Raw genomic sequence first — 14,268 nt, forward strand, 5'->3', positions numbered from 1 at the left:
AAAAAACTTACAGTGTAAAATTTTCACCACTAGATGTCAGTAGATTGCAGATCGGAGTCAACTGAATTCTGATTTCTTACCCCTCCCAATTCAAGTGCATAATCCTAGCTACGGTGGCTGCAGTAGGACAAATATACTTCAGTCAGCCAAGAGAGTGACCAAAAAAATAAAAATTAGACTATATCCCATGGCCATGGCTGGTGTGTTTCTACTACTGTTTGTGTAAAAAACACATATTTGTACACACTATATTTTAACATATTTGAATAATATCAACACTTGAGAAGCGTCCACATTTATTTACTCTAGAGGAGGCTGTAAAACTTGTGAAAGGCGTCCAGTACAGGTCAACGACTACATGAAGCTCACGTCTGACCAATGACAGTACTACTGCATTGAGTTGTTGAGGATATCCTGAACTTTTCTGTAGGTAAGCGCTGTTGTTTTTGCTGCTGTTAGCCTCTGTTAGCTGCTGTTAGCCGGTGTTTGTGAAACTGTCTTTGAAGTGGGTGTAACATTGTAACTCATACGGTGTGAGAATGTATTCAAACAGTTTATCAGAGGGAAAGTGCGATTTTTAGAACACTTGAGCATTTGCCGTGCTACATATGTGGCTAGAGACCGGCCACAAAATGTGATTAGTCGATGGTGGGGAAAGATGGCGGTGTCCACAAATTGGTGCCCGCTCCTGTGTATTTTTAATTATACGTTCATGAGAATGCATCAATTTGACATAACTACAAAGTGATTTATGTATATTTATGAGTACAATATCCTTTTTTTTCTTTTAAAAAAAATTGCTGACTGTACCTTTAATGATTAATGTGTTACTGTAGTGTTGCAGCACACAAAGAATTCTTGTTAGCTTTTACAGAGAAGCAATAGAAAGCATCCGAACTGGAAACAGCATTAACTGGGATGGGATTTGAACAGCTGAAAACTGGGAGGCTCTGGTGGGTGATTTGATTCACTGGGTCAATGATAGAGATTAGGTGAGGTGTCTGCTCAGAGCCCAAAGGACACTAAAAGACAATAACCATCTCAGGAACAGCTTGTTCACCCTGCTGCTGCATCTGGCAAGCAATACAGAAGTAAGAATGGTTCATTTGGAAGGCCATGTGTGTAAAAGAAAAGAGGCCATTTCATTCTTGTATTTGAGTTTAGTTATTTCTATAACAGCTACTTGTTTCCTCTACTCATATATACTGTTTGGGTTCAATCTCTGCAAATTCATTTCAAATTCAGTCCCAACTATGTTTATCTCCTGTCTCGCTAAACCCAAAAGAAAGCATGCGATGCAGTGTGGATCAGAGTCTAAAGCCAGCGCTCTTATTGTGTGTGTAGTTTGTGTGTAAATTAGCATTGTCACAGCAATATTGCTGTTATATAATCCTGTCCTATTTCTGCTCTGCTCAGCGGGCCTCAGAGGAGCCGGCAGCATCTGAACTCCCTTTCTTGTAGCTGATGGACAGTAATATGATCATCAGTTGGTAATGTGTTTATTTTGCTTTACTTACAAATAAAGTGCATGTTTGCTGTTCTTCTTACACTCTGCCAGCCTCTCTGGGAGCTAATTTTGATTTGGACCTCAATCACTGTTGTATGCTGGCGTTACATTTTTTATTTTTTATTTGACCAAGGACCAACAAAAGGCAGTATTTAAACTGTGTGAGTAACATCCTCAATGTTCTGTTGATTAGTTATATATACAAAAGACAAATCATCATCATTGGTCTACTTACTATACTAATTTCCAGCTCCATATTTTTATTCTTAGACTCTACCTGAGTAGTTTTGTGTGGTTCGTGGTTCAAAATAATGCTTATTTATCTCATAATGGGACTTGGTGCAGCCCCTCAGTTCATCCACTGTCTGAAATCCCACTCACTTTAATCCAACTTTCTTCTGATTGGGTGCTCTGAGATGACCACATTAGGCATATCTTCTCTCTACGAGTATAAAAAAACTGTCTGAACCCAAGCATTTAGAGCAGTCTGAGTTCACTGGGATTATTACACAGCTCATTATTTGAAACTCTGGCCTTGTCTTATATGAGCATCTATCATTTTAAGTGTATATATGACAGAAAATTATGAAACTCATAATATGTCCCTTTTAAGACTCCTTTAGGTGTTGTAACATGTAGGATTTTAACTGTAGGTGTTCTCAACTACCTGCTCTGGTCCACATTTAAGCTTTCTCCTTACCCTCCTTGACGGTGTTATCGCTGTGGCTGTTGGAGTGGTCGGGCATGTCCCGGAGCAGCGAGTGGTGGGAATGAGAGTGTTTGGCGCTCAGGCTGTCTGCATCTGCAGCTGTGTCCGTGCTGCCCCGCCGTGTGAATTTGCCTGGAAAGTGATGCAACAAATGGACACGTTTCAGATCAGCAACAAAACAACCAAATACATTTCGTTCTTTTTTTTTTTTTTTTTAGAAACAGTGGACACCAGATGCTGCTGAAAAACGATTAACTTCTAGCTCAGCAATCATCAAAGCCCAGAGAGACAGAGTGCATTTCGGTCTTGCGTACCCCCGAGTGTCTGTCTCTGTGGGCTTTGGTGTTTGTTGAGCTCACAGTTAAACATTTCTCCAGCTGCATCCATTCACCACGGTTCTCCACCGACTTTATATCCCAAGTTCCTCCCCTGTCAGTTTCATCGAATAATGCCTGAAAACTTCTTATAAGCTGCCACACTGAAAAACTGAGCCTTTCTGGACTGTCACAGCATTATGAACCTGTGACGCATGCGTATATGTGCCTCTCTGTTCCTTTTCTTGGTGTTCTCTACTCTCTATCAGAAGTGTTTTGTTTAATTTTTTCCGATATTTTGTTGGTTGTATTTCTTGGATGGGTTTTCTGGAATGTAATCTCATTGTATGTCTTGACGTATAATGACAATAAATTATTGAATCTAATATGAACTAATTCTTGTGCTACAAAGTCTAACAAGAAGATCAAGGCAACATGTGCAGCAGACGCTGAGGTGTGCACAACTTTCCATTTTGGAACTATTTTTCAACCGAGACTAATCGTGGAGAAAAGACAGTCAGCTGACAGCCACATTATATATGGTCAAGACAACCTGCTGAAGTTAAAACTGAACATCAAAATGGAGAAGACAGGGGATTTATGAATGTGGCATGGTTGCTGGTGTCAGAGCAGCTTGACTGAGAATTTCAGAAACTGCAGATCTACTGGGATTTTTCCCCACGGTCCAAAGACGGAGAAAAGATCTAATGAGCTGCAGTTCTCTGGGTGAAAATGCCCTGTTTCAAGGTCAGAGGAGAATGGCCAGACTGCTTTGAGCTGATAGGAAGGCAACAGTAACTCTAATGGTTGTTCTACATACTTGTTACAACCAAGGTAGACAGAAGAACACACAACACCTCTGTGAAACCTTGAAGCAGATGAGCTACAGCAGCAGAAGACCTCACCAGGTGCCACTCCTCTCAGTTAGGAACAGTCAACTAAGGCTACAGTTCACACAGGCTCATCAAAATTGGACAAAGGAAGACTGGAAAAATGTTGCCTGGTCTGATGAGTTTTGATTTCTGCTGCAATATTTGGGTGATAGCGTCAGAATTTGGGGTAAACATGAAAGCATGGATCCATCCTGCCTTGTATCAGTGGATCAGTTTTCTTAAAGCTAAAAATCATTTGAATTGTGATATCTAATGTTTTCAGGGAGCTACAGGCCTTTTATTAGAATTTCTATTCTCAGTTGCAAACAATGCGACCAACAGTTTTCTCTTCCAGTGGGCGCCATTTTCAAATTATAGCATGTTGTGCTCTGTCTCTATTGCATAAAACTTTAGTGTCACTTTAAACAGCATAAGAAGAATCTCATATTTATATAGTAACCGGCTATTTGAAATTTTAAATTTTGTAACTGCATGGTAAAAGAGGCGAGCAGTTTCATGGAAATGAGGCTTTAAAAAGTCACTAACTCTGGATAATAATAAAAATAATAACTGTCTTTGTGCCTTGAGCGAATGTTAATCTCACTACTCAGTGAGAAATACCAATGTTAATGAAGTGACCTAATTCACTAGCTGACAGCCAGATCCAGACAAAATCCTCTGACTCATGAAAGCTCAGTGGAGTGGAAGCAAGACTACAAACTGGTGGCATGCAGTCTCATTCTGCCTACCCATGATGGTGGCCTGCCAGCCTCCGCGCTCCAGAGCCCGCCTGTCGTCGCCCAGGCCAGAGAAGCTTCCGAAGGAGAAGGTGCTGCGGGTGGGAGAGACGTCCAGGTGGTCGTCGTGCAGCAGGAAGGGAACCCCCATACGACGCTGACGCTTCTTACCCGCGTGATGGAAGGGGATGGAGCCCTTTCGCTCGCGGTCCTCACGACGGTTCTTAAACTGAAGCAGAACAACAATCCTCTCTTTCAGAATCTTTAGTTATCATTTTTGTTTAATTAAAACACAAGGTCGGTCTCTGACCTTCTTGAAGATGTTCATGCCCAGGTCAGAGGACAGGTCAGGGACAGCCTGTCGACGAAGGTTAGTCAGAGACACCTTTGCAAAGGTCTCTGTGCTCAGAGATTTTCCCTCTTCATTGCATTTTAAACTCATGTCCTGCAAAACAAAGCAGAGGGCAAAGGTAAAGAAGCTGTGAGAGCAACATGGACATCCTCAAGATGACATGGAGGCGAATCAGTGACAGCTGTGTTTAATGAACGACCTGAGTCTTGTGGGTGTTGACCAGCGAGGGTGTTGCAGCCACCATGGAGCTGCTGCGTGGCCGTGGCAGAGGCGCGACAAGGGGCTCTGGGGGGCGTTCGGGCCTCTCCTCCAGGATCTGCCTGAGGCGCTGCAGGTAGTACATCAAGGCCCAGTGCACACCCTCCTCCGTCCAGTGTGGTTGCAGCAGGCAACGCAGCACGGCCACGTCAAAGTAAGTGGCATAACGTGCCCGCTGGGCCAAAGATACTGGCAGGCCGGCAGGGGCTGATGTCCTGGAGGAAGCGGGAGGAAACAAAATAAGTTTCATAGGTTCACCCTTTTAAACCAGACTGATGAAGTTAGATTTTTTTTTAAATCCTCCTTTTTACACATACAGAGTAAATCAATCTATAACATCAATCAAGGATAGAGTTCATAAACCCACCTAGAAAAGAGCTCTTAATAATTTCAGCAGTCTTATTAAAATTGGTTTCTTGCCATAAACAGTAGTTCTTACACTGCAGGAACTTCTTCTATTGAGTGGGAATTATTGGCGTGTCAAAATTAAGCTCTGTTTTATTACTTTAAGGTATACTGAAGAAATCAGGCCCTTGTGGTGACTGTGAAAGTCAGAAGGTGAATGAAGAGAGGGAGCCACATTAGAGAAAACACAAAGCAGTGCTAAAAGGTGGGGAGAGTTGCAGCAAAGCCCCCATACAGAGCACAGGAGGTGGCTGTGCACTTAGAAACATGTTGGCCTGGTAGTTGGTGAGTATATGCAGACAAAAGTGAAAACCTACAGGCAACCGTGGCATTCTGCTACCAACCAAAGCAATCACTTGGAGCTTGTTTTGGGTGCAGCACTTTCTTTGCAATCGATTTCTTCCAGCAACAGCCAGAAACCTCCAAGAATCACTGCCAACCAGTCGAGGAATACACATTTTTCCTAGCAACTGGTGTTTGGTATCACGCCCAATATGATGGACAACTCTAGAGCAAATTGTGCATGCTCACATTAGAAACCTCAATACAAGTGGTTAATAGCAGCAGGTAAAGAAAATGAACGTTGAAGAACAAATTGTGGAATGCCAAGGCAATGAAGAACAGATACATGCAGTAAAAGTGACTCTACAGTAAACTGCCTAATAAGTACTAAATTGAATATCATGACAATAATGCCAAAAGGTATCACAATAGATTCTGTGCTGTCACATAACTACAAATGCAATTACAGTACATCACGGCCTTTTGTGTTATACGAGCCTGCCATCAACTCCCGCCACGTTGCTTCATTAATAATGCATCAAAGGAGGATGATAAACAAGGGCAGAGCCCCCCTTCAGCATCATTGGAAGAGGAGCGGAGACAGAGAGAGCGAGAAAGAGAGAGGGGGAGCTTCAGCCTACGTGAGTCCACTATAAATAAGCCGGAATGAAGGTCAGCAGTCGGCGAGCTGCAGAGGAGTGCCGCAAACTGTGAAGAAACATATTGATACTATAAGAGAGGCAGACAGAGCAGGGCATTTAATCCCGGCTGCTGTAATAAATGGAGCAGGAAGCGATGGTCGATATCTACATGAATCACTTTGAGAGCGGACAGCAGAGGGAGGCTGTATCATGTTTCACCGTCTAGCCGACACACACACGCACACACACACACACACACACACACACACACACACACACACACTCTGCCTACTGCTGTTGTGTCAGGTTGCCACAGAGACCGAGTGACGACAGCCGCCCCGGTCCTCCGACTCCATGCGGTAGGAGAGGATGCAGCAACCAGCGGTTGCCATAGAAACTGCCTCAGCAACAGCAGTGCTGCGAGAGGTGGCGCGGATTGCGGGGATGAGTAAACTGCATTAATCACAGGACCCTGATGCCGGAAATGATTTTATCTGCGCGGTACATTGCAGAGGCGCGTGTGCGCAACGTGGTGACGGGCAGATGTAAATATAAACCCTGAGCTAATGAAAAAAAAAAAAAAAAATTATTTTTGGTCAGGAAAGCAAGAAATAAATCCCTTCAAATGCCAAACGTCTCCCTTTCTGCACATCTAATTTACATTCAGCTCACTGTCTTCCTCGGTCCCACAGTCAGCCTGAAAGTCCCACCACACACAAGAAGAAAGCAATTAATCTGTCATCATTAAGCAGGAAAACAGTAGGGATAAATCCATTACCATGTGACCGCTGCTCAAACCCTTTGGTGTTCGGATATGTGAGGATATAATTGGCTCGAGGGAGAGGGGCGGGGGCGTGGGGTGTTCCGGGCTTGTTTTGATTTTCAGCCAGCTGCCGGCTGTCAGAAGGATCACGAAAAAGTGTTGGAGCGACATGTTTGGTTGTCAGAATGAACTGAGATGAGCAGTGGATGGCTTATGAACCTCTCTCCGGTTAGGATGGAAACAAACCTACAGTGATGAACTTAGAAACACCCACACCCCATGTACAGAATGCAAATGTTTTCAGGTGGTTATCAGGGGAATCTTTGCACATCGGATTTGGTGTAATTGCAATTTTGCTTGAGCTTGAGAGACTAAGCATGGCCCTGGCAGTGAAGAATTGCCCTGGGCACACCAAATCAAGCCAGGCCGTGTCGTGCCAGGCCAGGGACTCTGCCAGCATTAGACATGTAGCACATTACTTCAGCGTAATTACCCTGGTTATGTGGGCAAATGTCACATGGGTCTGCTGATGCACAAGCAGGAAAAGAGCTCTGTGAGTGTGTGTGTGTGCATGCACGTGCGTGTGTGTGTGTGTTGAGTGAGGAGACAGTACTGCTTGAAGCAACATATTACACAGGGGAAGGAGGATCTATTCATATACCCCAGCTCATCACAAGCTGGTGGAGCGAGCTGTGTGGTGCAGTGTGTTTGACAGACGCTGCCATGGGGCTCAGTGTTTAGCCATCAACAAGATGATGCCACCAGCTCCGTGTCAGCGTGGGTCACTTATAAATCCCTTCTGCGCTGCTTCAACCCACAACTGGCTGCATTACAGAAAAATTTGTCATCTGTGAGAGGTTTTCTGAAAGCAGCACGTGTGATATTGATCATTATAAATTAAAAAGAAAAGATTAATGGGGTTCACTTGCATGATTTCCTCCATGGTAATATTTGTTTGTTTGGTGAGTAAAGTTGAAAAAAAGGCTCTCTCCAACTCAGTGCATCAAGCCTGAATGATGCTTCAATGTGACCCCATAATCAACAATCCATGATGCACCAGCAAACCATCTCACCGCTTCTTGAGGGGAAACTGAACAACAGAATGCTCACTTTTTCTTGGAAGGGCCTTTGACCAGTGGGGGTTGCTGTTGAGAAGGGCCACCTTTCTCCACTGAGTTACCACGACGACAGCTCTGCTCCCCGGCCGACGTGGAGGAGGAATCGGATTGGGCGGCTTCGCAAACCACCTGGAAGCCCTGTGGGCGGGAAGAGAAAGATGGATAGATACCATAGATGGGTCGATTTCCAGGCAGGAAGACAGACAGGCAGTCAGTTCCTGATAATTAATGGCTCTGAGGTTGGAGTGTGGTTTCTGTCATGACCCCTGCTCACCATGCTAATGAATATTAACAGCCAGCCCCAGGGGGAGCATTGAAAAGGGGAGGGGAAGAAGCCTCAGACTCTTGCCTGAGCACATTCAATCAACATGGGAAGCAGAATCTGACAAGATCTGGGCTAAAAATGTTAGCTCACCATGGGACCCGGGTTCCCTGATCCACAGGGGCTGCACTGGTTGTTGACTGGGGAGTTCCTCTTTGCTGTTGAGACAGGCATAACAGATTACACGTCTTAATTGTGAACAAATAAAAATAGATTATCTCTTAAAGCAGTAATTCCCAACCAGGGGTACAAGTACCCCAGGGGGTTCTTCTGCAGCAGGCAGTGGATACTTGGAATGATTAGTACTACAGTAACTGAAGAGTTGAGCGGACCTATGAGTTAAATTGTTAGCTAACATTATGGATTACACTATGTAACAGGATGTAACAGAAAATGTCCATTATTCGGGTCAAACTTTGCTTTTGTGGATTTTAGAATGATTTTTTGTTCTACAACAGTGTGTTTTTTTGTTTGGGATCAAAAATATATATTTTTTAGATTGTTTACATATACAGAACTAGAAAAACATTGTTTAAACGCAAAGACAAGATAAAAGTGTAAATTTGTTACCTCACGTTATAGCTCAGTCACACTAGAGCAAAAAAAGGATGGCATGCTTGCTTGGTCACTGCACTGAATTTTTTTTTTTTTTGCTGTCAGTGACTAACTGGTTACGCAGAGGTTGAGCGTGCACCAACCCCAACCTCTGGGTAACCACTTTTGATCGCATTGCAATTGCATAGGTGGTGGGAGGCAACCTGTTGTCAAACAATTGCAGTCACTCTCAGACAGATGAGTGATTGGTTGGGAGCTGGTTGTGTTTCAGTTTAAAATCTGCTAGAAGCACCACATTTTCTGTTATTCTTTTATTTTCAGCATGTTTTAAATGCATTATAGATTGTCTGCTTGGGGGATACATTTTATATGTGCAAGTTGAATGAAGTGCAACGCATTGTCACAGGAATGTGCATGTATTCATTTGGTGATGCAGAAAACCCATAAATCTTGTTATGCTTGATTCTAAAAATGCAATTTCACTCCGATCTGTCGACAAACTAAAGCAATTTCCATGTCTCCTTTATTAGGCAGAAAGGTTTCAGTGCTTTAATGTGTATTTGTTACCTTAGAAATAAACAGCAAGCACTGAGAATGCACTCAGCAATAAAATAATTAACTTGAATTAAAATGCTTATTTTACCACTCACATGACCCATGAAATGCCCCTTTTTATTTGAGAGTGCACAGAGCTTGAAGCACAACAGCCTGCTTAACAGAGAGAGTTCATAACCAGCATTGTGATGCCCGTTATCGCCAACCCGGCTTTTAGGTTTTGTCAAGCCAGCAAAAGCAAAGGAAGCCTGGCTGTCTTGAGCTTCCTTCAAAGTATATTCCTCAGGTCTCCATCTTCGAAGCAACCATTTCAAACGCAACGAGGTCGCAAGTTCATTGCACATTGTTGCAATAATTTGGGTCATGCTATAGTCTTTAACCACTGTTTTTCCTAGTGTAACTGTAGCTTTTCAGTGTAACAGCGAAAAGGCAAGAACAAACAGTCCAAACGGTTGGCTAAGAGTACAAACAAAACTTTTACCTAAATAATGGAAAACATTTTAAATATAGAAGCAAAAGTTAAGGGAAAAATTATTTTGCTAAAAGTAAAATATTAGCTAACTGTATGGATTAGCAGTTGAAATAGCAAAAAAAAAGGACAGACAGCTAAATACTCAAAAATGTGAGCTAACTGCACAAGTGACACATTAGCTTAATGTAACAGATAAACAGTTGAAATACAGCAGTTAGCTAAAGCTAAGAATAAAATGTCAATTTTTTTGTTAGAATCAGAGCTAACTTTGTGAATTAACAGTTTGAAAAATCAACAAAAAATGAAGTGTTAAACTGTTTACGTTGTTCGCTAACTAGACAAAAATAACACAAACATTTGAAAATAATCACTAAACACAATTAAATGAGTGGCTGTTAAATGAATAGTTGAAATAGTAAGACAGCTGAAACTGTTAACTATAATTGAGAAATACTAAGCTAAAAGTTGCTCAGATCCAGTTTAAGATGGGATCTGTTGCACATATTCAATCATGAAAGATGTTAAGGAGGAACATCTGGAATAGCTGTCTGGGTACATCTTAAGAAAAAGGTCAGGAACCACTGTCTTTATGGGCTTCATGGAGGTATAAGTGGGAATCTCTTCACCTGTCACAATGTTTCTGATAGGTTTGATGAGGGCAGTAAAGGCAGGGATGTCAGGCTGGCGGTGCTCCCACATTGGCTGCCATATTACCAGACCACTGGCTAGTCGGAAGGTCAGGTCCGACTCCTAAAAAATGTGACATATTTAGCTTTTTTTTTTTTTTCTCTCAAAAAGCAACTTGTAAACAACAATCAACAACTGTTCTATCTTGCTTAAATGTTTTGTGTTGTTAAGATTCTTACACTTCTGTTACAACATGCTGACAAGACAGTAATTCACTGCACAGCTGTGAAACAGTGCACTCCCAGGAGTAATATAAGCTGACCCTTTTATCTGTTTGCACACACAGATCAATAGATATATGGTGATGCTGACTGTGGGTGGAGTGCTTGGCATTGGAGTCATGACTGAATGAAGCAACTCAGGGCTGCTAAAATTAATTTCATCTCAAAATTTCCTTGAGAAAGTCATTATTTGTTTGGTAGAAATAGACTAACACTGCTGAGTAACGATGCATGTGTCAGCCTGGTATCTTGGCTCTCTGTTGCAAAAATCAATTCCAAGGCTGTACACATTTGTATCAGCAGTCACAGACCTTTATCCGATGAACAAGCGGCGCAAACAGGAACACGAACAGCTCCACTGTGGCCATGCTCTTTTGGAACAGCTTGGTGCGAGTGTGCTCATCCTCCTCCACCAGGGAGCCGCTGTGCTGTTGTCCTAATCCACCCAGGGCCGAGCCAGAGCAGGAGCTAGGAGCTCCCGGGGAGGAACCCTGGTTCCCCATGGGCTGGAGAAAGGCGCTGCTGCTGCTGCCCCTGGACCAGCCGTGGCTCAGGCTGGGCTCATGGTTGCACTCCTGCGGAGCCTCCAGCAGCATCCAGTGCAGTGTGTGGAGCAGCTTGGTCTCGGCCACGCCCAGCTTGTCTTGGTGACCTTTGATGTAACCAAAAGACAAACACACAGATAATGCTTGAGGCTGCATTTCAGCCAGTTCAACGCATATTTTGGTCTCCATATGGACTGTCTGCTGAACTGTGACTGGTTCCTGGCTTTAGTCCACTTACAGTTGAAGTTCTGAAGGCCAGAAACCTTCCACTGCCAAAAATCTTGAACGCTTATAGACTCTTCATATTCATATGCAGGTGCCTGTTCGTAGAGCACAGTGGGCAGCCTTTATGCTGCACACAGGGACCAACCCCAGCTCTAAGCCAGTGCTTTGGTCAAGGGCATAGTGACAGGAGAAGTAATCTAGCATGTTTTTGCTTGAAACCTGAGCTCCCACAGAGAAAACCTTCAAGGACAACATGCAAGCTTCACACAGAATCTGACCCCAGGCACCAGTGAGGCAGTGTGAGGCACCAGTGATTTCCACCTGGAGCCATTTAACAATTTAGTTAAAAGTCTACCACCTCCAGCTAAATAATTTGAAAACTTGTACTCTGCACCAAACATCACCTCTTTCAAGCGTGTCACATGGAAGGATTTGCTGCTTTTCTTTATCTCATGTGCTTGTCAGCTGCATAACTTGTGGATTTAGATTCCTTTAGGAAATTGTGTTTAACACTTTTTGTCTTAACTATTCCTCTTATATAATGTTAATTCTATCAGTTTCCTTTCTGCCCGTTTAGGTGATGCTCTGTTATTAACCGTGATGGACTGTGCTCTAAAACCAGCCTGCTCTGAAACTGAAAGAAACATCCAATTTTGTGCTTTGATGAATGAGTACAACCTGGATAAAGCTGTCAACTCGACTGCCTAAAGCAGCGGCGATTTGTGTCCTGCGTGTCCTCACCCAGCTTGTTCCTGTTAGACAGCAGGATGGAGGTGCAATGGAGTACGTGAGGCAGCGCCGCCTGGACGAGCTCCCAGCGGGAGATGCTCTGGATCGCCTCTGACAGGGCCGGCGACAGCCCGTGGAGCTTGTTCTCCACCAGCACCCGCTCAAAGGACTGGGGAGGCAGCCAAGGGAGAGTAAAAAGAGGAGAAGAGAGACATCAGGCGGGGAACTTAAGCCTCTTTCTTTGACTAAGTGTCCCACATGGCCCCAAGCAAGGAAATGCCTGTGGGAGAGACAGTGGCGGCTCTGTTTAGATCCAAAGGGATCTGGAGAAGCGTCATTATGGATATGAGTCTAGCTCCCGGGTAATGGGAGGAAGCAGAGGGCAAAACTAATTTGCTAAATGTAAAATCAAGAGCTCACTTGATTTGCAGGTGCATTAAGGTAAAAACAGATTACTGGGAAGGGAAGCGATTATTTCCTCTCATCGTGAGCATGGTATTATGAAATGACTTACCACACAAGATGCCTCATACTGTTTTCCCAACTTTGGCCGCAGAAATGCACTGAAAGATATAAACAAAATGCTTGTGATAGAAAAAAAGACAAATGTAGGTTATAGACTATTAAATCTCCATGCTGTGCATGACATACAGGAGCAGATGTCACTGCAGCAGACGATTTTGTTTATGTGGCCCACTTTTTTTTTTTGGTAAATTTTACAGGTGTGACATCATATAATCTGTATCCATTCACAGTTAACACCTCACAGAAATGTACATCCCCATCTTCCTCCATTTGAAACAGTCAATGAGCTGACACTCAGTGACAGGGTTTCTCATTCACACAAACATGTAGTACATCTATTTTGACGCCTCTCAGGATCAAAATCTGATGTGTGAGGCAGAGACAAACCCTTCGTCCCCCTCATTTTCACCATCGGCAAACACCTGTTATCAATGTCACTAACCTGGTTTGCCTCCACAGGAAGGTCTGGATCGGGAACGGTATTCCCTTCCCGCACTCCGGCTCGTTTTCATCCAGGCTTTTCCTCTTCACCATTTTGGCCGGACCTGCGTGCCCGCCTGCCTATGTGCGATCACCGGGACGCGCGGCGGAGGCGGCTGCTGGCTCTGCCCAGGTGACCAGCGAGCTTCCCTCTTCACGACATGATTGGGTTAGTCCTGCGTAAAATGGCTGCAAGTGTCGATCGGTAGGTCGGCGGCAATAGAGAGAGAGAGAGAGAGAGAGAGAGAGAGAGAGAGAGAGAGAGAGAGAGAGAACAGGAGGAGTGAGAGGAGGAGGAGGACGGGGACGGAGAGAGGGAGCGTTCCGAAATCAGCACCTCCCTCGCTGGACAGCGACAGCTGATCGGTGAGCTAATTTATGAGCAGCGGGGCTTTAAAGACGCAGTGTGCAGCTGGGCCAGATGTTCTCACCCCCTCTGCTTTCCTGCAGCAACACATGGAAAGACAGAAACCGCTGCATCCGCGTGGCGCATTCAGGCGCGGCATAACCCCCCATTTAAATATCAACAGGTTGTTTAATAGCCCATAAACCACAACAAAATCAAATCATCTGTCACTTCCAATTGGGACGCAAATATTCAGATCGCTTAAAGAGGCACTGAGGCACTGTAAAAATAATGCATTAGACCTGATAATGTCAGCTATCTATGCACAGTGTTCTGCAACGTTTAATAGGTGTTCAAGATGGATCTGATTTATTCAGTTTATATCCAACTTGTCCACGAAATCCACGATGTACTGCTGGATGAATTAGAAGAGTTGTCAAAAATGAATAAACTGAGCACAGGATGAGATTTTGCCACTTTGTGTCCCCTCAAAGATCCAAACGTCATATGGCTTCTCAATGTATCAGAGTCTCACGCTGCAGCCACTAAAGGCCTACAACAGGCTTTCCCCTGAACATTTATACCCAGCAGGGTAATTCTGAAAGTGCATTAAGTTTTACGGAAAATAGGAAAGCATAAACCAAAGGA

At 43.9% G+C, this 14,268-nt stretch overlaps 1 protein-coding gene across 1 annotated transcript in view; it reads right to left on the reverse strand.

Annotated features, from left to right (window-relative positions):
* Nucleotides 1-13,437, reverse strand: part of unc80 (unc-80 homolog (C. elegans)) — a 57,508-nt gene extending 44,071 nt beyond the window's left edge. Inside the window, 11 exon segments of the mRNA XM_030749581.1 lie at nucleotides 2,208-2,348; nucleotides 4,152-4,368; nucleotides 4,450-4,584; nucleotides 4,691-4,964; nucleotides 7,951-8,096; nucleotides 8,374-8,438; nucleotides 10,489-10,612; nucleotides 11,082-11,422; nucleotides 12,282-12,438; nucleotides 12,784-12,832; nucleotides 13,237-13,437. Of these exon segments, the coding sequence (XP_030605441.1) occupies nucleotides 2,208-2,348; nucleotides 4,152-4,368; nucleotides 4,450-4,584; nucleotides 4,691-4,964; nucleotides 7,951-8,096; nucleotides 8,374-8,438; nucleotides 10,489-10,612; nucleotides 11,082-11,422; nucleotides 12,282-12,438; nucleotides 12,784-12,832; nucleotides 13,237-13,328 (1,741 nt within the window). The 5' untranslated portion in view covers nucleotides 13,329-13,437.
* Between the last annotated feature and the right edge of the window lie 831 nt (nucleotides 13,438-14,268).

Source organism: Archocentrus centrarchus, chromosome 2 (genome assembly GCF_007364275.1).
Source record: "Archocentrus centrarchus isolate MPI-CPG fArcCen1 chromosome 2, fArcCen1, whole genome shotgun sequence".
NCBI lineage: Eukaryota > Metazoa > Chordata > Actinopteri > Cichliformes > Cichlidae > Archocentrus > Archocentrus centrarchus.